The sequence below is a fragment of the Rhinolophus hipposideros genome (genome assembly GCF_964194185.1).
Source record: "Rhinolophus hipposideros genome assembly, chromosome: 20".
NCBI lineage: Eukaryota > Metazoa > Chordata > Mammalia > Chiroptera > Rhinolophidae > Rhinolophus > Rhinolophus hipposideros.
In genome coordinates this window covers 42,354,219-42,381,878 of record NC_138066.1, presented here as the reverse complement: position 1 = coordinate 42,381,878, position 27,660 = coordinate 42,354,219, and the positions used below count along the sequence as shown (strand labels likewise).

Below are 27,660 nucleotides of genomic sequence, written 5' to 3'. Positions count from 1 at the left end.
CCTCCCGGGTGGGGCATGGCACCAGTTCTGACCAGTGAGGTCTGGGTGGTGGTGCTCCTGGGTGGAGCGCTTGAGAGCTGGAGCAGAAGATCCGGGGACTGGATGGCATGGCCACGATGGCGCTGCTCCACCGGTATGGGTCCCTGGGCGACCCACAGTGGACGTGTGGCATAAGCAATCCAAATTAGGGCTGGGAAATCATGCCAGGTTCCTAGTCTAGAGGCCAAAGTCACTCTGTACACAACGACTTGAAATATCTTTATTCTCAGAGCTCATCACTACCCATGGTGCAGGATGAGAATCAGCCCCTTACAGTTTACCAAAACAATCTTTCCAGAACGGCTGAGTCCTCTTTATGTGCTGGGTGCACCAGCAGCTGAGCACCTCCCACTCATTCCTGCTGGCAACGGGGCCAGGGGGGTCATCCTTCACATTCTAACTATAGAGACAAGCGTGGGAAGCGGCGTTGCTCAGAATGGCTAAGAGCCCAAGCTACGAAGTCAGGGTGCCTGGGCTTGAATCCTGGCTCTGCAACATCCCCGCCCTATAACCTTGGCCAAAGCACTGAATAGAACCTCAGTGACCTCAGCTGTGAAATGGGATGAACAGCACCTACGTCATAGGGTTGTTGTGAGGATTGAGTGAGCGATGGCCACAAAGCCCTCCCCACGGAGCCTGGCACAGAGAAGGAGGAGCCTAAAAAGTCAATGTGATGGCCGGTGCTGTAGTCATTCCTGCCGCTCTCTCCCAAAGAGGGTTCTTCTTTACTGGGCAGTATAGACTCAGAGTGGGTGAGAACAAAATTTCAGGGGTAGGGCATGTGTCCTCCCTGGGATGACCTAACAGAAGAAGGTCCGATCCTTGGGGCCACACAGGGATGGGACGCAGGTTGAAACCCCACGGCTTTGCCACAGGGACGTGTGGTCTTGTGGCTTTTGTTAGAGCTTAGGAATCTTAGTGTAACACATGAGCCTAAGGGGTCCTTCCAACCCCAGATTGGAATGATTCACATTGTGTTCCACAGCTTTCTTTCCTGCAGGACGCCTCAGGGCCTTTAAAATGTCAGTGTTAATGCAAATCTCCAGAAGGGCATAGAGGGTGCAAACTTGGACCCAGGAATACCCTGTAGGGTTGCTGTTCTAAGGAGTACTCTCAGGGGGGTGACTTCAGGAGGGATACAGGGCTACTTCCCAGTAAAAATCCTCCTCTGACCCACAGTGGACAAGGCCTAATCCTAGACATTACAGTATCCATTTCAGAAATCAACATATGGGGGAAGCTCGCCTGAGCAAAGGCGACTCCCGTGCCATGGGACGATGAAGCAGGTGTCAGAGGCCAGTGCCCTGCACTGAACGGTCCCCAAACAATTCCTATGTCCCACATTAGAGGGGAGAAGAAAGGCTATGGCCGTATTGACTTAATGGTCTTCAAATGAGAAGGAGCTTCTCGTTGCCTCGCTTGAGAAAGATTCCTGGGGAGGGTTTGCTTGAGATTCTCCTTGGAGAAAGCTTCTCTTAGGCCTTCGGTTTGGAGTAGCTGTGACTCAGCCCCTGTGGTGTTCTGCTGCTAGTGCCCAAGCTTCTCCAAAGATGCTGGGTGACTCTGCCTGGTGCCTTTGTCACTGTTCAGTAGAGGACACCGGCCAGCCACATTCGGCCAGCTTCATGGACGTGTGACCTGTGCGGTCTCACGGGACCCAAGCTTAGAAGAGACCTGCACATTTGATTTTAGTGCTGTGCTCTCGTCATCCTGAAGTTCTCAATAATTACCTAATAAGGGGCCTCCCATTTTCATTTTGCACTGAGACCCACAAATTATGTAGCTCATCCTGACCAGCGGCCCACGGGCCATGCTGTGAGTTGTCGATTGGTGGTCCAGAAGCAGAACCTGTGCCCTGCTCACTGCCAGGGCACTGGCACGTCACAGAGTATGTACACATAGCGAATTCAGAGTGACTGGAGCCCCCTGGAATACAGTTCACAGACCTGAGCAGCAACCACACCACATGTGTTTTAGTTATGAAAATGTCCTTGGCCAAAACTTGGCCACATTTGCAGGTCTCGGATTAGGGAAAATGAGACGTTTTGTGGGTGTCATATAACAGGGGTTCAGAAGAAGTAGGTTGCGTGACATCAGGCAAAGAAGCGGTGGCGGGATGGACGTAGGACTGGCCTCCATTGTAGCTTCTGGCCGGGTGCAGTCACACCCAGACCCCGGCTGTCCTGCTCTGCTCTTTGTGGCAGAAGTAGCACACACCCTGCTGACCCAGGGGACCCTCTGCAGCCTGCACTTCCCGGGGGGTGCCTGGCCCCAGCTGATCTGCCTTGTGGGTGTCCCAGGCGCCATGTCCCTCCCACCCACGGAGACTCAGCACGTAGACTTCTGCTCTGCTCCGTGTGAGTCAGTCCCAGGCAGGCTAATTTTAGTTCTCCTCCCCCACCTGTGTGCTTCCACCAAATTAGCCATCTTAATACCAGACATTTACAACCAGAAAAGAGGCCTGTTTATTTACATTTTTTAACCAAACAAAAACAAAACGTAAGTGGCATCAGTCACACACACACCTCCCTTTCTCTCATACCTGGTCCTCCCGGTAGGGCTGGGCTCCCTTGTGCCCAGCTCCCATTCCAGGCTGGGGTCGGGGTGCAGGATGAAGGGTGGAGGCCAGACGAGCAGGTTGGGATGATCTGTGAGTGGTGGTTGGCGGAGGTTCTGCTTGATTCAAGTGTTTCATGAGAAGGGGTATCCTACTGATGACTACACAGTTGTCTTTGGTCCATGATAGAGTGTAAGCCAAACTCTGTCATTGTCTGAGCCCTAACCGTGTCAGCCAAAGTGACTGGGACTCCTTTCCATGAGAGGGGAAACACAAAACGAAACATGGGGGGCTCAGGAGTAGCTAAGCCAAAGGAGAACATTTAGAAAGTTCCCGGAAGCCCACTTAGCCTGTGGGTGGTCCCACTAGAGTGACAGGTAATTTACTAGACCTCTCAGGATGGAAGATCTGCTGGGGACAAAGCTTGAGGGCATGGTGAGCTCACCTGTCCCTCCTGAGGACCCTCACAGCTCCCCCAGAGACAGTTCATCTGCCTCAATGACAGTACCAGGCCTGCTAAGCACCCTTCCTTGGGCCCTTACTCGGTGCATGACAAAATATCAGGCACTTTACAGATTTACCAGGGAACCTCATTTTATTGGGGAAAAATTAGAAAACTGTGTCTTAAAGAAGTGAGTCACTTGTCTTGCCTGTAGACACCCACCGAGGCGGCAAGGCAGCTAGAATTCTGGTTTAGACGCGCCTGATTTTAAAACTATGATTTCCCTAAGTGCCACCGCGCCTCCTGCTCTCCACGGGGATGTACACCCAGGAGAAAAGGACGAGGAGGTGTCCAGTGGGAGCTAAGTTCCCATCACCGCCACCGTGCAGGTGGCACATCCATGAATTCCTGGACCTGGGGGAGTTCTCTTGGCACATGTTCTGATGTCCCCTTCACCCCATGTTCAGATTCGAAAGACATTATAATGCATTTTCCAACCGCCCCCCCCACATTCTGAGCACAAAGCCGTCTGTAACCTAACTTGATAATAATTAGATTTTTAACACATAATTACAAGATTAATGGATTAATTATAATTTATTTGCAACTCATTCAAAGCATTACTCAAAAAGCATTTTCTTCAAAATTGTTTTGAGTTGCCCAGGGCAAGATAATTAAAGGGACAGAGGGAAAAAATGAAGAACACACAGCCTCCGACCTAATTAAAGATATCAAATAAACCCGCAAGCTAACCAAGCTAACTGTAGCCTGTAGTGCCTAGAAACCCGCTCTGTTTCCTGGTGTTGAATTGGGTCTTCGGGCGCCATGTTAATAAATTTCTCTGCCTAACTATTTTGCCATCTTTCTCTTTTCCGGAATAGCCCCCATTTGATGGCGAGGATGAAGATGAACTATTTCAGTCTATAATGGAGCACAACGTTTCTTATCCAAAATCCTTGTCGAAGGAGGCCGTTTCCATCTGCAAAGGAGTGAGTAGATTTGGCTCCCTTTTATGATCAGGCACCAAGAGGGTTGACAGGAGAGAGACCTTCCCCACGTTTCTGGGTGAAACAGCAGGAAAATCACAACCCCACGCCATTGCTTTCGGTCACCGAGGCCTGGAACTTGGTGACATGCAGGGCGAAGTGGGAAAAGTAGAGACCTGAAAAACGGATTCACACCCCAAAACCTTCCTGGAGCTCAGGCCCAGTCAGCTAATCATAGGGTGCTTTAGGCACCGATTCACCTCATGAAATTGTCGTTCTGGTTACCAGAAGTAACCGTGGGCCCTTGAAAAATGTTAGTTCTCTTCTGTTGCCTCACTTGGTGCGCCTTGGTTAGTTCTTCGTTCATTTCTCTGTTGTTGAGATATAATATACGTACAGAAATGGGCACGAATCATCAGTGTGTAGATCAGTGACGTGTCACAAAATGAACACACCCATGTAACGGCCTGTTTCCCACACCTGAGAAGCCCCTTCCTATTCCATCTTGCAGTCACCGCAGAGATTAGTTGAGCCTGTTTTGAACTAGGCATTTTGAACTTGGCACAAATGGAATCTTGCGGTAGATGTTCCCCGGCCTGGCTTTTGTCCCCCCAACATCGTGATGGTGAGATTGTTTCATATTGCTGTGTGTGGTTGTAGTTCCATCTTTCCTATCACTACGTCGTGTTCCAATACGTGAACAAACCAGTTTGCTTATCCATTCTACTGCTGGTGGGTATTTGGGTCATTTCTTCTTTGGTTTGAGGCTGTTACAAATAGAACTGCTATGAACCTCCTGGGTCATGTATTTTGGGGAACATACGAACAAATTTTCTGCTTATTTGTGGGTGTTGTTCTTTTCCAGTTTTATTGAGGTATAGCTGACAAGTAAAATTGTAATATATTTTAAAGTGTACCACGTGAGGACTTGATATACATACACAGTTGGCCCTGGGTTCCCCACCCAGGGATTCAAGCCACTGCAGAGTGAAAATATTTGGGGGGGAAAGTTATATGGTTGACGACATGTCCAATGGCTGCATCTATAGTGAGCATGTACAGGATTTGCTTTTTCTTGTCATTATTCCCTGAACAAGACAGTATAACAACTATTTACATAGCATTCATATTGTACTAAGTATTATAAGTAATCTAGAGATGATTTAAAGTATATGGGAGGATATGTATAGGTTATATGCAACGATTATGCCGTTTTGCTATGAGGGACTTGAGTATCCATCGATTTGGGGATCTGCAGGGGGTCCAGGAACCGGCCCCCGATGGATACGGAGGGAAAGCTGTGCGTCGTGAAAGGATCCCCACAGCCAAGTTCACATACCCGTCACCTCTCAGAGCTCTTTTTCCTCTTTTAGAAGCGGAACACTTAAGTTCTACACTCCTAGCAAATTTCAAATATACAATACACGACGGACAGCCACAGTTCCCACGTTATACATTACATCCTCTTGCTTCTATTTTCTAGCTGATGACCAAACATCCAGGCAAACGACTGGGCTGTGGGCCCGAGGGAGAGAGGGACGTGCGAGAACATGCGTTCTTCCGCAGGATCGACTGGGAGAAACTAGAGAACAGGGAGATCCAGCCGCCCTTCAAGCCCAAAGTGGTGAGTAAGGGGCTCAGCCGGTTTCCTGAGCCCTGTTCCCCAAATCCTGGCGGTGTCCCACCCACCCTTTTCCCTGGCCTCTACAGGGTGGGGAAAATGGCCAGGTACCAGCCTTGCACTCAATTCTGTGGTCTGAGCAACCAGGATTCCTGCTGACTTTGACAGTAAAGAGAGACCAGGCAGTGAGGGGGGGAGTCTGTGCCCACCGAGGCGGGGGTCTGTGCCCATTGTGCATGCCAATAGGGCAGCTGCAGAGCACCTCCTTCCCCGCAACACGATTAGAGAGCTGGGGCAGGTGTGCTTGGGGTTTGAATTTCGTGGACTGGAATTCCTTGATGTGAGTCCTTGGCCAGACTTCTCATCTGTTTCCAGCTTTCCTGGGTTTCCTGGATTTGTCTTGCCCCGAAGGTAGCCTGAAGCGTAACTGAATGCTAGCTGTTCGTTGGCAGGGCCTGGGTGCAGGTCCCCGCTGGCCCGTCCCTGCTGTGCGGAGTGTGTGGTGTCAAGCACCATTTTGGGCATTGCCACCTTCATTCAGATGCTTCCTCTATGACTCCCTTTTGTTTATTTCCTTTGTTTAACAAATACTACGGGCCAGGCCCTGTTCTCAGAGGTTTAACAATTAGGTCATTTAACCCTCGGACAGCCCTGGGAGGTGGGTACTGTTGTCCCCCATTACAGTTGGAGAAACGGAGGCACAGAGAAGCTGAGTGACTTGCTGAGGGCACAAAGCTGGTCCAGGTGGTAGAGCCAGGATTCAGACTCTAGTGTCCTGGCTCCTGGCTCCACATCCTCACGCACTGCACCATCGCCCCATCTCAGACTGTCCTACACCAGTTTTCTGGTAGTTGCCTACAGCCCGTGTTTGCCTTTCTTAATGTGTACATCTCGGGAGGTAAACTGAGAGCCTGTAAGACATCAGCCTCCTCACTCATGCCACCTGCCCCTTTGCAGTGCCTCCCAGGGAGCTGCTTTTCCCTGCACCCCATTTCTAAAGGCCGGTGGATCTGTGCCTTCCAGCTCTGCCAGCGTCTCAGCCAGTGTTGCGTAGTCACCGCTGTACCTCTGCTGCCGAGACTGCAAAGACAGCAGCTTTATTGCACAGTCAGTTTCAGAAGTGTCCGCTGGGTGTTTCGGCCCCAATGTGTCTCCTCTGACAGGTGCCCCCTGAGCAGGCAAAGGGGACCCTTCCTGGTGGCTGAGTTACTAACTGGGTGACACAGAGCTTTATTGTTAGAGTGGCAACTTCCTCATCAAATATGCGTATGTGTCCTCCACTCCAAGAATAAAACTGCTGGTGGTGAGCCCATTGATTTTATTTCTCCAAGATATTTTTAGCATGAACTGAAGAAAAACTAGATTTAATCAGGTCAGTTGCCTTTCTCCTGAGTCATCATTTCAAATAAGGCCGTTATGTATCTGCCACCCCACCTTCTCTTTAGCCAGTCCTGGGCACTGATTTCAGGGGCTCTCATAGCATCGCCACCCTTCAGTTTACAACACCGGGTTTTGAGGGGTGAGTCGGGGGGAGACAGAGTGATAAATGGTGCTGCAAACAGTCTCAGTGGAACATTCTGTTAGGGATTTTCCTTTTTCTCTTTCATATGTATTTAGTCTTCTTAAATATGAAACGTACACAATAGCATCTAGCACACAGCTTAGTTTCTTTACAGGAACAACATAGAAACACACACCGACCCTGCTTGAAAGAGTTAAACAAAGTGCAGTTAAGTGTCAGTCCCTTTCCAGAAAAAGATGAGGTGCAGCAAAGTCACCCTAAACCACATCTTTTGCTATTTGTTCCTACCTCACTTTCAGAAGAGCTTGTTTATTTGCAGTGTCCCACTTTCTGTGGCTACTGCAGCCCTAAACTCGGATGTAGGGAAAGCCAAAGGGTGACTTGGCTCCAGCAACCAAGCATGTAATTTGTCCCCTGTGGGCTCTGGAAACCATGGAGGCAGAGTCACACCATGGCAAGCGGTTGAGCCATGAGCCGTGTTCATTTATTTACTCCTGGAGTGCTGCTGTTTATTTGGTTTTTCAACTGAGTGCTGGTTAAAATAAAAAGAAAAGCTAAATTGCTTCTAGCTTTAAAGAAACAGCCCCTGAACTCACAAACAGAAGCAGAAATCATGAGCCAGGGCCCTAAAACTGAAGGTTCATGTGAAAGGCCTGTTTGGAGGGAAGGGCCTGTCAGAAGGAAGGGAGTGGAGAGCCTGCATCTGCTCAGAGCGACATTTCTCAGGCAAAAGCCCACATTCTGCTGGAAAGCCTGCCTACAAAAGAGGAAGAAGCCAGAAAAGTACAAAGGGACAGGATAGGGTACAACAAGGGAGATAAAAGCAATCGTGGAGGTTGGAAGCAAGTGGCTGCAGAAGTGAGCAGCTGACTTTTCGTCCCAAAGCAGAAGGCACTCAAGGGCAAAGTGACCGATTCGGAAAGTCCTGGTCGCTGAAGGCGCTCGGTTGCCCCTGGTCCCTGCGCCATGCCAGCTGGGTCGGCTCTGAGTCTCAGGAGCAGGGAGCATTTCAGCAGCCCCTAGGACATCATGCTCGTGGTGCCACACAGGAGCGGAAGGACACATGTGAACAACAGAAGAACGCCAGCGAAATCCAAATGTCATCGAGGCTGCAGACTACGCCGGGGTCGTTGCCCCAGCACAGGAGAACCAACTGCGTAGCAACGTGATCCCGTGAGGTCATTTCCCATCTTTCTCGGTAAAAAGCATAGCTCCCTGATCCAGAGCTAATGAATAGGTCAAAAGGGTTGACGGATGGACCACAGAGCCGCAGTCTCCTCTGACAGGCTGTTTTGTCATTTCAAAGATGCGGCAATACCAGCCAGGCTATCGCTGCTGAGAAAAAAAATCAGGCAAACATACTGCTGCCAGAGACTTTTTCTTAACGTGTGCCGTGATCCCATTTCAGAGAGCATCTCGCCTCTGCGCCGTGTTTGTAGCCCCGGAGGATTGAATTTGCTCGTCTTGGTGCAGTTTGCTCCAAACTCGTTGAGCAAGGGCTGGTGAATCAATTTCCCTGAGATTTACCAGAGTGGCTCCTGGCTCCTGTGAAATCAAGCCTTTGGTTGGTGTAAATACCAGCAGCAAGACTTCAAGGACCCACAGGTATCTGCAGGGCGCTTTGGGAGATCAAGTTAGCACTTGTAAGCTCGGAACTGTCATCTTTGTTTAATTTTTTTTATTTTGTTTTTTGAACCTCCGATGAGAGATTATTCCCAAACCACTGACTTCCCTAAGAGAGAAGAGGAATTCTGTCGCTTAGCCACAGAGCTTATCCGGAGGAATCAGGGTCCCCAGAGTGTCCCATCTCTTTTCATTTTCTTGCCTGCCACAGTGACATCACTGAAGCTAGACCAAAGTGCCCTGGAAAATGTGAAATTCTGCCACCGAAGACGTTGCCTGATGTGGTGGATCCATCAGCAGGCTGCCACGGTGACATTAAGGGCAGGATCTGTAGTGTGGCCACGGCCTGGCTTCTGTCTGAGTCGCCCATAAAGGAGCAGAGAGAGGAGAGTGACTAGGGTGGGTGTGGGGGCTGTGGCTCAGAGGTGTGCCTGCTCACCCCCAGGCACAGAGTGGCAGTGGGGAGGGAAGTGCCTACAGGAAACCCATGGTGGGGGGAGGTGAGTAGGGAGAGCCCAGTGTCCCCGAAAGGCCACCGCGTGCAATTGTGAAGATGGAGATGATTTTCTAGAAGGCGGGCTGATCACTGTGTGCTGGTTTTTTGTGTGAAACAAAAACAGCTGTGTGTGCTCTCCTGGAGATGGAGCAGCCGTGTCACTCTCTTTCCCTCTTTATGGAAAAAAAGCACAGAGCAAGCTGGTTTCAGTGTCCCTTCAAGGAAACAAAACGTAGAGGAGCCTCTGCTCCACAGACGCAAGGACCGTCCGCTCAGCATTTGGCTGATATTCTGCACGGAAACCTGACCCATCAAAAAGAGGCCCATCAGTGCTCAGAAGAGCCCATGGAAGAAGACACCTTTTTTTATTTTTAAGTTTAAAACAAGATGTCAGCCCTAAAAAGGTCAATGTTCAGTTTCTGAGGAAGGAAGGAGAGGGTCCCGGCTGCCTCCTGAGGCCTCAGGTAAACTAGGAGGTGATGTGGCCCACCTGCGTGGCCCAGCATCCTGAGAACTTGCCGGGGAAGAGGAAGCTCTTTCCCTCTGCTTTGCCTGAGAGATAAGAGGCCTGAGTTTTAGTCTCTGCAGCACGCCTCAGAGGTGCACCCCCGTGAGCCAATGTCCTGGTCTGGTCGTGCTGACTTTTGTAGGCTTTTATCCTGATTTATTATTTATGTGCATACAACTCCCAAGAATAGCCTTCCGATTTCCTCTCATCCTGCCCATGATAAATAACCGTCTCTACAAATATTGGAAGTGGAAAGTTAACTGATTTTTCGTTTTTGAATTCTATCCATGGACACCAAGGAGTAGCATAGCTAGTTCCCAGACAATCCAAAAGCATTCGCTGTACTTAAATGGTTATTAGAGAGAGAGAAATGAATCTGTAAAGTTAACACCGAGAAATATATTCCAGAGTTGATAGGTGAGCAGGGCACTTTGGGAATAGCCCGTCGTTCAGAGGTAGGCTTTCTAGTGAAAATTACTGTAGTTATTTTATCGAAAAGAGACAGAAAAAGAAATAATAACTTCCATCATCAGGACATTGTCAGCCTTTCAGCAAGAGCCAGAGACAAGCATGTTGAGAGCAGGTGTAAGTGTCACCGTGGTGAGAACCCAACATCACAGCAGGTTCCTTTTCACAGTCAGTCCTTTATTTCACGGTGTCAGTGGCTTGTTTAGAGAGTTTGATGATGGTTTCATTATCAAAGTAGTTTCCGTGTTCCTTTTTATTTTTTTAATTTATTTTGAAATAATGTCTAATTTCAGGCTTGCACAAGAGTTGCAAGAATAGTTTGAAGAATTACGGTATTCCCCTTCCCCAGATGCCCTACGTGTTAACATTTTACCGCATTTGCTCTATCATTCTTTACAGCGGAGTGCATGTGTGTGCGCAGACACACACGTATACGTGGGTTTTTTTTGTCCCCTGAATCATTTGAGAGTAAGTGGCAGACGTAATATCTCTTCACACCTGAATAATTCCATGTGTGTTTCCTAAAACGAAGGACATCTCATGGCGTTATGTTCTTTTCACCATTGCTCGGAAGAGTAATTTGTGCAGAGTAGCAGCTGTCCAGGTGCGAGGAGGTGGAGCGGCCTTCTCAGCGATCATGATCATGCCGCAGGCAGCCTGGGCTGCGTCTAATCAGGTCTCTCTGGTAACGCGTAGGTTCATTGTCTCGGCCTTTCAGTGGAAGCAGAAGCAGGGATACTAATTAAAATGGAGATTCTCAAGACTTCAGGGAGCTTCACCGAGGACACAGGAACACTAACCAGCCCTTGGAGCCTAGAGTCGGCCACCTCACGATGCACTTACGGTTGATTTAACAAGCTTTTAAACCAACCTGAGACAGCATCTTCTACTTGTTTAATTAGGGGCAAGAAGTCTTCCTTTTCTTTGATAATGACTCTCCCAAACACATTTCTGCCTGAAAGAGAAATGGGAAGAAACGAGACATTTAAAATGATAATCAATGTAAATAAGTAGCTGTAGTGCAAGCCCCAGGGAGCTGCAGTGACAAGTGACAGGACAAATACAGACCCTGTGTTCCTCCAGATGTGTGAAGTGACAAGTTCCCATTGTCTGAAATAAAGGTCTCAGATAACAATGGGTCGTTACAACAACCTGCCTTGGAAAAGGAGCCTTCAACCTTCCCAAGAGGGCCATTCATATAAAGACCCAAAGGAGCATGTTTGTATTCCATAGAACACAGCCTGGGATAAGCCAGAACTTCTGCCGGGCTCTGGCACCTCCAAGAATCCACTCCTTTAACATGTGGCTTAGAGCCTGTGTCTAGCACACAGCACGGCAAAAAATCCCACCCCCTCAGGACCAAAACCGACCCTTTCTGAAATGTGCTCTAGGGCGACAGGTGAAACAGGCACTGTTAGTTCTGTCTGAGAATCCAGTGCCTGTCACCAGTGATGATGATCTCAGTGATCTCACCGCAGGAGACAAAGGAGTTTCCAATCCCTGTTTTGAAAGTTATTATTAAAATACTAGCCCTAGGTGGTGAAGTAGACAGGTAAGCAATAGAGAAGGGTAGAAAGTGAAAGGTCACTGTCTCCCCCTCCCCAACTACTGGCCCCCCTGTTCACTATCTTTTCTGTAACTTTCCAGAAAGTGGTATGCGCATGTGGCTGTATGCACAGGTGGCGTTGGACCACGCATTCGGTTTTGCACCTTGCGTCTGTTCTACGACACTATTATCTCAGAGGTGTTTCCATGTCAGCTCCTGTGGGTTTATGTCGTCCTTCACATGGGCCATTCCAATTCTCGTGTTCCGAGGCCAGGCACTGACTGTTTCCCAAATACTCTCCCCTGTCCGTTCTTCTTCTCCAGACTGTCCGTACCAAAGCGCACTGGCTTCAGTGGGCATCCAGGTCTTCGGTGAGCACATTTCCAGAACCTTGGGTGGACTGAACGAGCAAGCTAACCTCACTTGTTAACCCTTAGCGTGTGTTCCTGCTTCTTGTGTGGGCCGTGCACGGAAGACGATTCCCTGAGCATGCGGGTCTTCTAAGGCAGGGCAGACCCGCAGCGGCCGCCCAGGAGCCCTGCTCCCTCATTGGGTGGTTCCGTGGTATGGCCATGACCGCCCGGGAGGCCCAAAGCAGACTGCACCCGCTCATTTCTGCTGCTGATTATTTAATTAAACCAAGACAGTGCTCCACCGCAGTCAGGAAGCCGTGCACAGGTATGGGCGGTGTTCTTACTAACACACGTCCCCAGGACTGTGGCACCGTGCTACGGTCAGCCCCCAAAACAGGGCCTGGAAATACAGCTAACGGTTCCCCTAAGACAAGCACCTCCTGCTGCCTCTAGTAATTGTCACGGACATCCCCACCTTATAAGTTTCCTTTCTCCTTCCTGTTGCTACACGCCTTTTCTCTTGGTTTGTTCCACGCTCTTTCTGCTCTTCTGGGTTTTGTTTGGATTTGCTTTGTGATGGCGGTGTTTTCGCGCTTCTCACACGCCCCCTAATTCCCATGCCAGTGACCGTGGGTTACATACGACATGACTGAGAACCAAGGTAAAGGACGGGATTGAGACCGACACATGTGTGGTTCACGGTCGGTGGCCTCTCCCAGGTAAGCATGAGAACCGAGAAGCCACCCTCCCCGGTGCAGGCTCTCCTCCCCACGGCCCGTGACCCAGGATGCAAAGGGTTGTGAGTGGACCGTGTGTCCCATGGGGCTCTGGGTGGGGAGCGCTGCACTCCCCAATTCTACCCAGAGTCCTCATCCTTCCGTGCTTTGTCACATCTTCACCATGCCTGATTTCGCCTGGGTTCATTTTATTAACTGATGGTTTTTACCAAATAGGTAGGAATGTCAAGATAACAAAGGAGTTAAGTCCCGAATCCAGAGCTAAGGAAGGGAGGTAGATTATTCAATGTTCGTCATGCTTCACACAGTGATCACACGCCTTGTACGTGCCGGCGCTTGCTCTCCACATTGTACCTTTCGGTCAGTATCACGCCTGCTCAGTGAGAAAGGGTCACACACCTCCTAGTACCTTTGATGCCTTGAAAGGTGGATATTCACATCGCCATTGTCCTTTTACAAAGAGGGGCAGCAAGTTACCCAAAGCTGTACCCTCGGCTTTTGACTTCTACTTGGGTCCTTCACCCCATTGTACCTCCATTTTTCCTTGGATGTCAGACGTGGCCCTGTGAACACAGACATCGTCTGGTCTCACGGGTACCAGAGGACCTCTCTGGGCTCCCACACTGCCTGCTTAGGTGTGGGCCACCTCCTGCCCTCCATCTTTGTCCCACAGCAGTTACGTGCATGGTATATTACATCCCACATGTCAAAAGCCTCAGCTCAGCTGGTGAAAGATTCAGGTGGCCTTTGGAGCTGACGACAGTGCCACACCCAGCCAAGGAGTTGTGCTCACAAGTAGTAAATGCTGCCTTTAGCTTCTGTATATTGTCGAGTGGCCCAGAGCTCCAAGGTCAAGGACAACCCAAACCTGCTGTTATCATAGACCGCAGTGGAGGCTGCCCTTCCAATGGCCATGGTAATAACCTTCCCACTTCCTCCCTGAGGCACGTTGGGAGGATGTCTGCACTCTGGCCAGCTATATTTTTCACTCAGGTCGTCACTCGTTCCTCTTTCATTCATAGCCACAGGTAGCACTAGCTGCCCCCTGAGCCCTCTCCTTACTCCTCTCTGCCTCTTCTTACTCCATCTCAGATCCAAGATGGCGCCCGAGGCCCATGCCCATAAGCTGGTGGTTCTGAGTAAGACTGGCTCACAGGTGGTAGGAAGAATCGCTTTTACCTTAGAAATACAGTCACTTGTTAGAGCCATCGTTCGTCTTTTCCCCAAAGATCCAAAAAGTGCTGACTTTCAGGATCCTCTTCAGTAGGTAATGGTGACTATGAGAATAGTTGCAGTTCTCCACACAAACATCTTGAAAATCAAGCAATTCAAGATCTTGTCCAGTTTGATTTAAAGGACAGTATCTTTTTCTGGGCTTCGTTTTGCTAAGAGTTGTGGAGGGCTCGTTTTTTTTTTTGGGGGGGGGGTGGCGAACAGGACTTTCACTGGGAAACAGAGTGTACTTCCAAGACTTTTTTCCAAGTCAAGTTGTTGTCCTTTCAGTCTTAGTTGTGGAGGGCGCAGCTCAGCTCCAGGTCCAGTTGCTGTTTCTAGTTGCAGGGGGATGCAGCCCACCATCCCTTGCGGGAGTCAAACCGGCAACCTTGTGGATGAGAGGACGCACTCCAACCAACTGAGCCATCCGGGGAGCTCAGCGGAAGCTCAGCTCAAGGTGCCGTGTTCAATCTTAGCTGCAGGGGGCGCTGCCCACCACCCCTTGCAGGATTCGAGGAATTAAACGGGCAGCCTTGTGGTTGAGAGCCCACTGGCCCATGTGGGAATCGAACCGGCAGCCATCGGAGTTAGGAGCATGGAGCTCCAACCACCTGAGCCACTGGGCCGGCCAAGGGCTTGTTTTTAAAGTGTTATGAGACCCTCCCTTAAAACCAGCACTTTTTCACAGTGCTGAAGCTGGGGTAAAAATAGCTGTCCTCCCGCCCCTGCCCCTTTTGAGGGAAAAGTGGCTTCTTTCTGGTATGACTTCCCTCGGGATAAAAATTCCTTCTGTGTGCTGGGTCTCATCGGGTTCTCAGATTCAGCTTCCAGATTTTCCGGGGCTTGCTTCCCCGTGGCTCACAGTTCTTACTCTTTGCCCTCAGCCTGTCCCGGCCTCAGGTCTCTCCTCAGGTTTAAGAAAGGCTTTCATTTGCCAGCATGCTATTTCTCTCTCTTTGGGGTCAGGGAAATCCCACCAGGACTGAGAGTGAGGAAAAGGAGGAAGAGGTTCCCGGAGGTGGGCAGTCCTAAGACCGCGGGCGGCATTCCCCCTGCACATGCTCACAGCAGCGCTGGCTGCCAGTGGCCTGGTCCCTTAGCGCTGCTGGCCCCCACTGGCCCAGCACGAGGCCTTAAGCAGCGTGGGTTTCCATCCCATTTGTTACTGAACTTGTCTTTCCGAGCTGTGGTAGCCCTCAGGAGTAACCCTCTTCTGGACCATCATGGACCATCCTGTCCCTGTCCCCAGGCTTCTCAGTAGTGATGTGTAGGTGCTCCCCTTTTTAGATCTGAGAAACTCTTCTTTTAGTTGTTTTTTTGTTTTATTTTGTTTTCACTGTTCTGTGGCAGTTCAGCCATGACTTTTTGGGATGTCCCATTGGAAGATGATTTGTGAACACCACCAAAATGGCCCAGGTCAGACCTGTGCAATCGCTTCACAGAACAGATGGGCAAATCCAGAGCTGGACTGATAGACCTCCAGCCGGGAGAGGGACATTTTACCTTGGCTTGCTTTCCTCTTCCTTCTAGGGACGTCACCTTTTATATTTTTCTAGAAATTCCTTCTTGTTCATCTTTGCTTGGTTAGTGAACAGCAAGAGAAATGCCAATGATCTCTTTCTAAGGGAGCCTCTGAGAGCACTCACAGTCAATGTACTTGAATGGTATTGATGAATTGAGTCCCCGAAGGACATTCTCCTTGACGCCAAACCCGCCGAGGCTATAATGCTTACTGACACCACTTTGGCCTTGGACTTCTGCAGCTTCTCCATTCTCTGCTGTCACATATGGCTGTTGTTGCCTAATTTCCTTGTTTGGCCTCATACTGACCTTAGGACTAACTGAGCCTCACACTAACTATATCCCAGGTTTCTCCACAATAGCACGGTTGACATTTTGGACCAACAGTTCTTTGTGGTGGGCAGCTGTCCTGTGCACTGCAGGTTGTTTTACAGCACCCCTGACCTCTACCCTCGGGCCAAGTCATGACAACCAGAAACAAATTCAGACATTGCCAAATGGCCCTGAGGCAGGGATGGAGTGCAAACTCATCCTTGATTGAGAACCACTGGTATATCCAAAGGGGGGCTGCTTCTTGAGCTGTTGCCATTGTCACAGCTGTGTCTGAATGTGGTGCCCGTGCAAGTCGGTTCTGGTTGGGTGGTTGGTTGTTTGGGTGGGTGGTTGGTTGGTTGGTTGGTTGGTTTGTTGGTTGTTTGGTTGATTGGTTTGTTGGTTGTTTGGTTGGTTGTTTGGTTGGTTGCTTGTTTGGTTGGTTGCGTGTTTGGTTGGCTGGTTGGTCGGTCAGTTGAACTGATGAATCCAGTGTAGGTCCCTAATTAATTCCTGGGAAGAAGCGTTGCACCCTTCTCCCTCGAAGAGCCTTCTGAATGGTTCAGAATGGCTGGTACATGTGGGAGAATGCCAACTCCAGGCTCTGCTTCTGCTGACCTTTGCTTCGAAGGCACTTTGTGTTCTTCCAAGGAAAAACACATTTGGAAACAGGGAGCGTGGAGGGCAAACTCCCCCGTCCCACATGCGGAAGGCAGGACCTACGTGACGAGCAGGACTAATAGTCAGTATGGCCTCCATCGAGTGGCTGGAAGGGCCCCCGAACAATCCCTTTGCCCCGACCCCACCCACCCCCACCAAAACACGCGCCCCTCACCTGCCCACCAGTCACTGGTCCAAACTCTCCTCCAGTTAAGAGCAGGTGTAACTTGTGAAAAGGAGAACCACCCAGAAAGGAAAGTTATCCATTATGAAGACCTTACTTTGAATTCATGCCATGCTATCCACCGTGGTAGGTACCTAGGAGCAGGTTTTATGGACAATAAAAGGGGAGAAAAAGCATAAAGAAACTAGATTCTCAAGGAAACCTTCTAGAAGATGAGGAAGAGATGTGGAAAAGGAGGTGAGAACCCATGAGACTAAACTGGCCTCAGAAAAATAACAGCACGTGTGTCACACTCTCACCATAAGCTGCGTTGTGTGCGAAACACTGGACACGTATCCTTCGTAGCAGCCCAGGGAGAGAACTCTCCCCTTTCACAGATGAGGGAATGGGGTGAACCATACTTCACAGTTTACCTAGAGCCATCCTCTTAAAGCCCCAGGAATGCCTGGTTAGTTTACAACTCTGTTGACTCATGTGCCCTGTGGTACCAGCAGCTGGAAGCGATCATTTGCACGATGTGGACTATGACACTTTGTGTCACCAGTGCCCCTCCCAACACCCCCCGCCCCGTCCCCCATTTTGGAGTCACCCTGGGATCCTCGCGGCTTCAACAAGCCACAGCCATTCTGGGTGGCTGGGAAAGTGAGGCTACCCCTTTGCCCCAGGTAGGGGTCTGGCTGCCAGCAGCGGTGCGTAAGCTTGCTGTGCTTCTCAGAGCCCCCAGCAGGCAGCTCTGCCTGCTGCCCCGTCCGCACTGAGCACCGTGGCAGATGTGAAGGAGAGGAATAACCAAGACACACAGCAGGTTTTGCTCTGCCTGCTGCAGGCACCGGTGCAAACCTCCAGCCTGAGTCCACCCTGCAGGTGCACTCCATGTCGACCTGTGTGCCAGTTGACCGGCTATATTTAGACGTGCGGAAGCCAGCTGGGCCCACGCATGAAGGCCCCAACCTTGTCACCACACCTACCCCAACTTTGGTTCAAGATTAATGTAGGGGTTGAGGTTTTTAGAACATCCCAGTTGGAAGACAAGAATAACACAGCTTTTACTTTATTTCAAACACGGTTTCAAAGAACCTAATGTGGGACAGTCCTTTCAACCTCTGGGTTCGGGGGTAACTGCCCGCATTCCCGCCCAGCATCCTGGCCTTTCGACATGGAACAGTGACTGATGGCCCCGGGCGCGTGGCGTCCATGCTCATGGCCTCGCTTGCTCTGCGAAGTGGAAATGAAATGAAAGAGGCTGCCCCCTTGTCGCTGCCTTCCTGTCAACAGTGCATTTCCACCTAAGGTTTTGGTGCTGGCCGTATTTAAAGATTTACAACAGAGTGAGTCTCCGTTATTGTTGGCTGTGCCTGGCTTTTGAATCCAGTAGACCTGCAAACCCTTCGAAATTCTTCCTGCCTCACCAGCCCCGATTGCCCCAGGCTACCCTCCTCCCTGCAGAGGCTTCTTGGAGAGCTGCTCCCGGTGTAATCATGCTGACCGACCTCTCCTTTTTCTTTTTTCTCCACAGTGCGGCAAAGGAGCGGAAAACTTTGACAAGTTCTTCACCAGAGGGCAACCTGTCTTAACCCCTCCCGATCAGCTGGTCATTGCTAACATAGACCAGTCTGACTTTGAAGGGTTCTCGTATGTCAACCCCCAGTTTGTGCACCCCATCTTACAGAGTGCAGTATGAAACTCACCGGCGAGAACGAATGCCTCCCCAGCCCCTAGCCCCCCCCCCAACAGTGGGAAATGATCCTTAACCCTAAAATTTTAAGGCCACAGCCTTGTTTCTTGTTCCACGTGGGGGCCTGAAAATTGTAGGGTTATTAGTCCAAATGTGACCAACTGTTCAGGGTCTCTCTTACAACCAAGAACATTATCTTAGTGGAAGATGATATAATGTACAGTGTCCAGTTGAATTATGTAGAAGTCACCGCTGGCCGTAGGTTAACCCATCCTAGAAAGTAAGCAGACTCTTGCCCCCTTTTTGGTACGATTTGATATATTTTTCCATATCCTCTGTCTGTCGATTTTCACCATCAGGAACCCCCCCCCCATCAATCATGTGAAAATGCACCTGCCCCAGGGCAGGGGGCTGGGCACATCTCCACCTAAGGCGCCTTTGGAATGAAAGAACAGGGATCCCAGAGAGTAAGCGAAGCAGGACTGGGGGTAGGGAGGCTGCTGAATACCTGCTACTTCTGTTCTCTGCCTTGATGGGAAACAGTCCCTAGGTTCCGACAGGCCGGGATGTCATTTGCACACTCAGTTTTAAAAAGAGAGAAAGAGGGAGGGAAAGAAAACCTCAGATGAGTGTTCGGTGAATCTGTCATCTTGTACCCTACTTGGTTGATACCTATCTTGATACTTGCATTTCTTTTTAAGAGGCCAAATCTTCTAAGGACTTTGCTAAATGAGCATGTGAAATCATGTCAGATCAAGGATAAACCAGTGTGTACCTACGTCCATTTTAATCTCTGGGAGATTATTCTGTGATCCAGCGTGCCATCAGCAATTATGCCACTACTCACAGTGTTGTTAGCCAACCCCTCCCCCACGAATATTTTGCTACCTGCTTCCTAAGGAGCTGAAGTGGACGCCCATCCCCTTTTGTATACTTATTTATTTAATAGGCTGCAGTGTCGTATAGGAGAGTACGATGTACAGTAACGTAAAGTCTTGACTCCACTGTCAGTCCCTCCGGATGGGTTTCCCTCCCGTCTCTGGCCTTGGATATCCCCTTAGGGATGAAAAACAACACAGTTCTGGTTCCCACTTCTAGTTCATGTTGAATGACACACCTGGAGCTGTAGAATCAGGCAAGCTGGATACTTATCAGCTCGAAGATGTTTTATTGCAAGAAGGATTTTAATATTTTTTGCAAATGCATCATGCAATGAATTTTGCATGTTTATAATAAATCTTAACAACAAGTGAATCTATATTGATATAATTGTATCAAGTACAAAGAGAGTATTATAATAATTTTATAAGACACAACTGTGCTATATTTGTGAAGGCTCTTGTTTCTAATCTGCTTTTATGATTAAGTTTTTGTTTAGTTGTTTGCCGCCATGCTTCCTCTTCCCATCCCCACCCCATGTGTACCCTGCACATTGGCACTGTTGGATATATTAATTTTTTAACATAGATCTAATTTCAGAAAGGAATGGCTACTTTACCTATTAATTAGGCACACACACATATATACATATATGTATATATATGTATATACATATATATATTTGACTCTATCCATAAACAAAAGTTTTGGGGGATTGTTTTTGAGACTCTCTCTTAGCTTCTTAATGCTGTCTTCTGTTCTGGTTCCTATGTCATTCTTCCTCTTGGGGACAGTGGGGAGTGTTTGACTCTAGTGTGACTAGATGTGGTGTCATCTCATCACAGCCCCTAGGATGGGCTGTGTTTGTTTGTTTCTTCCTTTCAGCCTTGTTACTGTTAGTGACTCAGGGTAGGAGGACGGGAAGGTGCCCTTCCTGATATGTGTGCACGGACGCACAAGAAGCACGCTGTCCAGCTTGCTGCCCTGGGAAGGACCCGCACGTCCGTTCCAGCTTGTACAGACTTCATGTGACAAACCGTCCAGCAGCTCCAGGGTACAGCCACCCCCCCGGAGCTCTGAGCAGACTCATGTAGAGGCTACAGCTTTTCTTTGAGCTGTTGCTAGAGCCAGCCTTTCCGTCTTGTAAGAAGCACCTCTGTGGTGAGACACTGTCCTAACGCAAGGTCCTGAGCGGAGCCACTCTTCACGACAAAGTTCAAAACAGAGTTGCTGTCAGTCCTTCTGGAAAGACGCTCCATTTCCCCTTCTTCTCCAAAAGCGTCTCCCAGCTAAGTGCCTCCTCAATCTTATTCTGGCTGTTCGCCTGAAATTCATGTCACACACAACCCCTGCAGGGGCTCTGAGATGGGAACCCCTGGCCAGAGGAAGAGATGGGTAGGAACGGGTCAGACCGGAAAAGCGTGTCTTCCTCTGCCATCGTTGATGGACTGCAGACTCCAGGACTTCCAAGGGGACCTGGCACATCCAGAGCTGCAGTCCTGCTGGTCAGTGCACGTTTTGGGGACACTCCCTCACCGTGTGTGCCTCATTTGGTCTGACAGAAAAGGGACCAGTTTATAGAAAGAGCGTAGGGAACAAAAGAGCGGGTCACCATGCCCCAGAATAGAGCAACAGCAGGACGGGTCCCCAGCCGAGCCCCAGAAGGGAGGAAAGTCCCTAAAAAGTACACATGGGTCGTGGACCATTTGTTCCCAAGCCCCAGGCTGCCTGCCTGTTTTAAGCCAGCAGCAGGCTCCGGTTGTCACCGGAACAGCCAACACATTTCCAAATGATTCCTATTTTTCTAGGAAACATAGTCAACATCTCAACTGGCTTGCGTTCTTTCAAAATGTGTGACACAGTCTTCAAAGAAATATCCTGTCTGTGGGACCCAGCAGTCTGCCCAAGGGATGGCATGCTTGAGGATAAACTTGGTGGGGGCGGGGGGGACAGTAAAATCCAGAGCCCAGTGAAGTGTTACCATGACGTAGCCTGTTTGGTACAGTCCTGTGTACCGAATTTAGATAAAGGCTAACGTGTGTAAGATTCTGGCAGCCCAACATAGTTATTGCTGAAAGAATAAGTCATGTGGGTAACCATGAAAAAAATTCTAGCCACGGCATTGATTTATAAAATTCGATGGCATTGTCCCCCTTCGTGGGCATCATGTGATATAAAAGCGCAGGGAAAGGGCTGCTGTTTTCACTGCAGCAGCCCTGTTGGAGGCTGGCGGGAGCAGGAAGCCCCGAGGGTCAGGTGACGGGGACTCGGTAGGAATCTCCAGCCCCTGAGTGTTGTCCGTATCACCAGGGCCAGTGGAGGTCCAGGGCCCCCAGCAGAATCGAGTGCGAGCTGGGTTTCCCTGATTCTTCGGGCTGTGACTCTCACAGGCCATCAAATGGCCTTGCATTATTTCCCCTTGGAAGGTGGCTACTGCCACAGTGGAACCTCCCTCTGAGGTTGCGGGCTGGTAGGCTGGCAGCCCTTCTCTTGGTGTGTCATCTAAAGCCCTCAGGTGTTTGGTTTGAACGGAAGGATCTGGAGTGTACCGCCATGTGCAGCCCTCAGAGGTTAATGGCAGGTTAAAGGCAAGAACAACTCAAAAGGTTGATGCGAGACCCTAGGAACCAAAATGATTGCTCGTCAACTCGTCTCCTTGTCTTTTATCCCCTCGACCTTGTGCAAGCTAATGCAGAATCGCTGTCTGTCTTTTCCAATAAGGCTTTCTTATTAGGAGTTTTGGTAGAAAATCAGAGGTTAGTTGCTCTCTGGATGGTTGGTTCGAAGTTGAAGAAGGACAAAGATTCATGCAAATGGGCAAGTGACTGTTGAGCGTCTCTCCGAGTGAAGGTCCTTAGCAGAGCATGGCAACCTGCTGGCATGAGGTGCAGACCCCCAGAGAGCCACCTATAGACATTCTGAGAAGGGAGCAGTTGGGGGAGTCTGAGGTGGGTAAGGAGTTTAGAGCAGAAGAGGGTTTGAGTGCGTCTGGAAGGTGGAAGCCAGGAGGGAGGAGAGGGCATCTTGGGGAGGAAGCCACTGCCATGTCCAGTGGCTTTCCATCGGAGGTTGTCAGTGCAGATGAAGGTCACCGCCTGCTGGTCCTCCAGAGCTAGTTTGTCGCCAGGGACACAGACTAGTCCTCGGAGCCATCTCCCAAATGCCAGCAGCATCCTCACCAGCTGCTAGAAGCCCTCTTCCGCGCCCTAGCTCTCTGCGCTGAGACAAACCATCCACCTGCCCTGGGGTCCCATAGGTCGCCACCCATTTTCCTCGTGGCTTCCTGCTGGGCATCCTGGCAGCCGGGGGCGGAGGGAGAAGTGGCAGAAGCAGCTAACACTCGTGCCCACCTGATTCCACTTAGCAAGAGAAATGTGAGGTTTGGGCTGGGATTTGTCCACCCTGAAAAGGGGGGAAGGTGAGAGTCTATGTTTTTAAAAAGCCTCGGAAATGCAACAGCATCTGACAGTCATTTTCTCACATTGGTCTCACGAAGTCACCTGCTTCTTGGGTGTGCATATGACACCACTTCCTGTTTCTTTAAGCCCAGCAAGGGCAGGAGAGTGCCTGTCTCCTAACCCCCCAACTGAGTGCACCAAACCATCATAATCATGCAACGGACACGGAGCCAGGGACCCAAAGGACGACGACTGTAAAGGTGACAGTTACAGTGAAGGAAAGGGGCACTCTGGGTATTAGTGACCACACCCTCGTTTGACAAGGAGTGTTGGGAAACATTTTCACATTTCCCTTGAGTTGCTGGGGTGATATTTTATGAAATACAGCAGACCGTAAATATTCCTGTCATTTTCCCTTTGGGCTGATGGCGCAGATCTGGGGAATGCTTCTAGGTTTGCTCTCAGAGGATACAGACGACTGGGAAAGGTTGCCTGAGTTAGACGTGGGTGCAGGTGGTCGTCTAGACATGGGGTCAGCCCTGATTCCGTTAAGTCTGCGTGCCAGGGACGCTGGGGGAGGGTTCGAAGTGGGAGTGGCTAGGATCCCTGTGTCTCCCACCTGTGTGACCAGGTGTCAGTTAACAACCGGGCAGGTCCAACTCAGTCATCAAACAGCCTTACAGTGACCCTACACTAAGGCCCACAGATTCCAAAGACTTTTTTTTAAACCTCAAGGAAGAAATTAATTTGTTAATTCCAGTAGAACAACTGGATATACTGGGCTATTTGTACTTTTTTATAGAGAACTTTACTAACTCAATTATTCTTTAAAAATGAATTTTTAAAATAAAGCTACTGACAATTTGATAAGATTCCAATCACATAGAGGCTGAGGGCAGACTCAGCGGGGGTCAGCTGCAGCGCCCCTGACCTGCACTCCTACTGCAGGACTTCCCTGAGCTGGAGGGGCGGGGGTGTCTGCCATCCTCATCAGAGTGGCTGAAAGTGTGGGTGGATTGTGTTGGCAGACTGATGCCTTCCGTATTTTTAATAGACACTGGGGAAAACTGTCTGAGGTCTAGAAACTTTCAGACCATAGGAAAAATGGCTTTACTGTCCCCTTTCCAGATGCAGCCCTAGGATGGCATTCACTGGGGGTCCCTGGGGTCCCTTTCCTTGCTCTGCGAGGCTCTGTGACCATCTTTTGGCCATAGAGGGGGGACAGCACTCCCTCAGCTCTGTCTCCAGCCTCCAGATGTCCCCAGGTCTCTCCCATTAGGTGAAAATTCAGAGATGTCCCATGAGGATTTTGCCCACGGGGCAATTCAGAAACACTTTTAATGTCCCTAAGAAAGAAGAGGTGGCAGCAAGCATGCCCGCTGGCATCAGAGTCTTCTCTCCTGTAAGTAGACAGGACCCTGCTTTTCAGAAAACAAGTATCAAGTCTACTTTATAAGAACCTTTTTTTCTAAAAGAAGACAAAAGGTGGCTTCATATTTTGTGATTACACGGCTGTGTCTTTGTCTCCTCTGCTTAACTTTAGGAGTATGTATTCCTGTGATTGTTCGTAGATTTTTGTTAATACTCTTCCTGGAAGAATGTGATTCTTTTCTTGAGGGAGTTAGTGGACTATTCAAAAATTCATGAAGGCAGTTATTCTTTTACGTCTAAATGGTCTAAAAATTCACCTCATATCCCTTCTAATAGGGTCTTTCAGAATAACTTTTATAGATGGTCAGAAACATTTGAAATCATTGCTTTTGCTGCATAATATTGTGTGTGTGTGTGGGTGTGTGTGTGTGTGTGTGTGTGTGTGTGTGGAGGACATGCCATGTCTAAACCGTACGTTGAAAAACGTCTTATCGAATCCCCAATTTGTATGAAGGAGGAAGAGGGAGAGACGGAGGTTGAGGTTTTTCCTTCTGTATAAGCACCTACTGACAAAATGTAGAGGCCATTCAACTGTCAAATAACCTTGGGTTTATAACAGGCAAGATGAACGTATCAGTGACTGCATTGCTTTTCTCATTTCGTATGACCTCTAATCTTTGTTTGCATGATATGCTTTGTTAGATACATTAATTAAGCGTGTACGAATAAATATAATGACCATTCCTTAGTGTCCTTCGTCTCATTTGCATCTCTTTGCGGCGTCACTGGTATTTTTCAGGTATTCCTCTCAGAGCATCTGGACACACTGCACGCAGACTCCATTTCAGTTCACGTTTGTGTGTGTGTGTTTTTCCGCTTAAAATACTTTATGCTTTGAATTGAAACCCAAACAGTTACTGGGATGAAGTCATGGTAGGTCATTCATTCATTCCTCCGTTCATTTATCAGCCATTTGTGGAGCGCCCGCTCGGGCCAGGCGTTGCTCCAGGCACTGGGAACATGGTAGAGAGGAGGGCCGGCATGGCCCCTGCCTGCATGGAGCTTACGTTCTTGCACCGCTGAACTGCAGGGGACACACAGCAGCTGATGAGGACACTGTCCAAGGTGGGACTGTCCCCTTCCACTGGAAGAAGGATTTCAGGAGGAATTCAGCTGAAATCTTGGGATTTGATATTTTTCCCACATCCTGTTGACTGGAGGGTAGACTCAGTGTCACCCCCTTTTAGTGTCAGCAGCCTTCGTCCTGTACTTATTCATGGGTGGAAAAAATGTGAAATAGGAAGGGAACATTCCAACATCCCCAGTGTTTTAAAACTCAACACTCTGAAGGGAATTGCCCTCAAAAAGAATTAAAAACCAGTCGCAACAAAAATAACACTCGTGAAAGCCAAGGGTCAGCCTTGAAAGTTCATCTTTGTTTCCTCATCTCCTTTTGGGGGACTGTTCTGCCCCTGCGCTCACAGCTTCTTCCCACTGCCACCCCCCTCCCTCCTGCCCGTAGCCCCCAGCCCTGCCCTTCTTGAGCTCTGCATCCAAATGCCTTTCCTCCAGGGCCTGCTTCCAGCCCACGAAGTCCATTACCGAGTGCTGGTGACCTTGGCAAGGTCAAATGTGGCTGGGCCTCCATCAGGACTTAATAAACCAGCAGTCTCGGGATTGCAGCTGCCCAGCTATCCCCGGAAGCCTGCCCCTTCCTCTGCCCCACACCCTTACCTGCGACATCAGGGAGCCTCTGCCTGGGCTGGCACCCGTGCCGAGTCAACTCAGGGTCATTCAGCTTGACATAGCCCCTGCACTTACAGGCACACATATCCCCCTCATGCCCAGGTCTCTGCCCTGGGCCTGGCACTCATGCCCACCTCCTCCATGTACAGCAACACCCAGAAGCTTCTCTGTGCCCCACACAGAACCCCACTTCACCCTCATCCATTTCCGGAGAGGCAGCCCAGGTGGCAGTTAAGAGCAAAACTGCAGCTATGGTGCCTAGCGTCCCACTTACCGTAGTAATTGTTTGATCAGGGGCGAGTTATTTGTGCCTCTGTGCCTCAGTTTCCTCATCTGTAAAAGTGCCTACGTCACTGGGTCACTGAAAAAGCAAAGGACTAAAAGAGTGAATCTGCAGTGTTAGAATAGAGCCTCCCACGAAGGAAGAGGTGGCTTTCCTTCCAAGGACTGACGGAGGCTCTGGCCCTTGTCTGGATAAGACCCAGCAGAGGGTGGTGCTACTGCAAGAGAATGGCTTTAGGGTTTTGTCTCTTTCAGTCCTTTCTGAGAAAGGGGCCTGTGTGTCAGCTGATCAGGGGATTCCTGCTGTGAAGACAATTATTGAGCCAACCTCAGAGTCTAGTAACACAGCTAAATGGAGGCATGTGGGGACCCCCGGTGAGCTAAAGATGGCTGTTCTGTAAATAGGAATCGGTATTCACACAGAGGAGCAGCTGAGCAACGGAGGAGGGAGACCAGAGCGGCACTGCCACGGCCCAGCTCCGGCACACACAGCACAGCTGTGCCCTTGTAGGGGCGGCCAGGCCGCTGCCCAGCCACCGACGCCCAGTCCAGCCCTGCTGGGTGACAAGTCAGTGGCCCTAGGAGATGGCCCTGAGCTGGCCCGAGCACCACTGCGGCTCCATGCCTGGCCCTGAGTAGCAGCTCAGGGGATGTCTGTTGAAAGAATTCAAGCCCGTGTCACTGTGGCTGGTAGAGGTTCCCTATGTGTCTGTTTCTGCCCTAAAATTACAGGCAATGCCACTTGCTGTGTGTAGGAGGCCAGGGACGGGAGACTTCCAATTGGTCAATAAGTTGAGAGCTCCGTGAGGGGCAGTCCCGTGGCTAGGACACAGGGCCAGGCCGGGCGAGGCATGACAGCCACAGAAGCCTGGCTCCATGACCTGCAGAATGTTCCTCTTCCTGCACCTCTGTCTCCCCACCCACCACACACTTAGCCCCCCCCTCAAGCCTAGTCCTTCCCCCTCACGCTGACTCCCATGGGCGTCTCCTAACTGGTCTACCACCTGTTCTCGGCCTCTCGAGTCTGCACCCTCCCTGCAGCCAAGGCAAAATTCAGTCCTGCCCCATCTTTTCTTAAAACACTCCACGGATATCTCATTGCCCTTGAGAACGATGAGACCCCCTGACGTGGCTCCGAGGACCTCTGCAAAATCTCCCCACCTCTGGCATCGTCTGGCCCCGACAGGACCCATGACCTCCTGACTCTCTGGCCTTTGTTCAGTTCCTCAAATGTGCTGTGACATTTCCAACCCCCGGGCTTTTGCACCTGCTGTGCCCTCTGCCTGAAACATCCTCCTGCAAACCTAGTGGACAACATCTCCCCTGAGTTGTTGACTCGTGGGGAAACCTTCTCCTTCCTCCCTGACTAGCTCATCCTCCCCCCATACGTGTGCTCGGCACCACATCCCTTCTTCGTTGCACTTACCACAGTTGCCATTTTACATTTGTTTGCAGGACTATTGGATTGCCTCCCTTAGCAGTTTGCTTCTTGAAATCAGGTACCATGTTGGGTTGCGTC

General features: G+C 49.9%; 1 protein-coding gene across 1 annotated transcript in view; it reads left to right on the top strand.

Annotated features, from left to right (window-relative positions):
- The window catches only part of PRKCA (protein kinase C alpha), a 378,844-nt gene extending 359,128 nt beyond the window's left edge, over nt 1-19,716 (top strand). Inside the window, exons 15-17 of the mRNA XM_081027731.1 lie at nt 3,920-4,027; nt 5,508-5,648; nt 18,307-19,716. Coding sequence (XP_080883857.1) covers nt 3,920-4,027; nt 5,508-5,648; nt 18,307-18,471 — 414 coding nt within the window. The 3' untranslated portion in view covers nt 18,472-19,716. The remainder of the gene's footprint in view (nt 1-3,919; nt 4,028-5,507; nt 5,649-18,306) is intronic.
- The last annotated feature ends 7,944 nt before the right edge of the window (nt 19,717-27,660 follow it).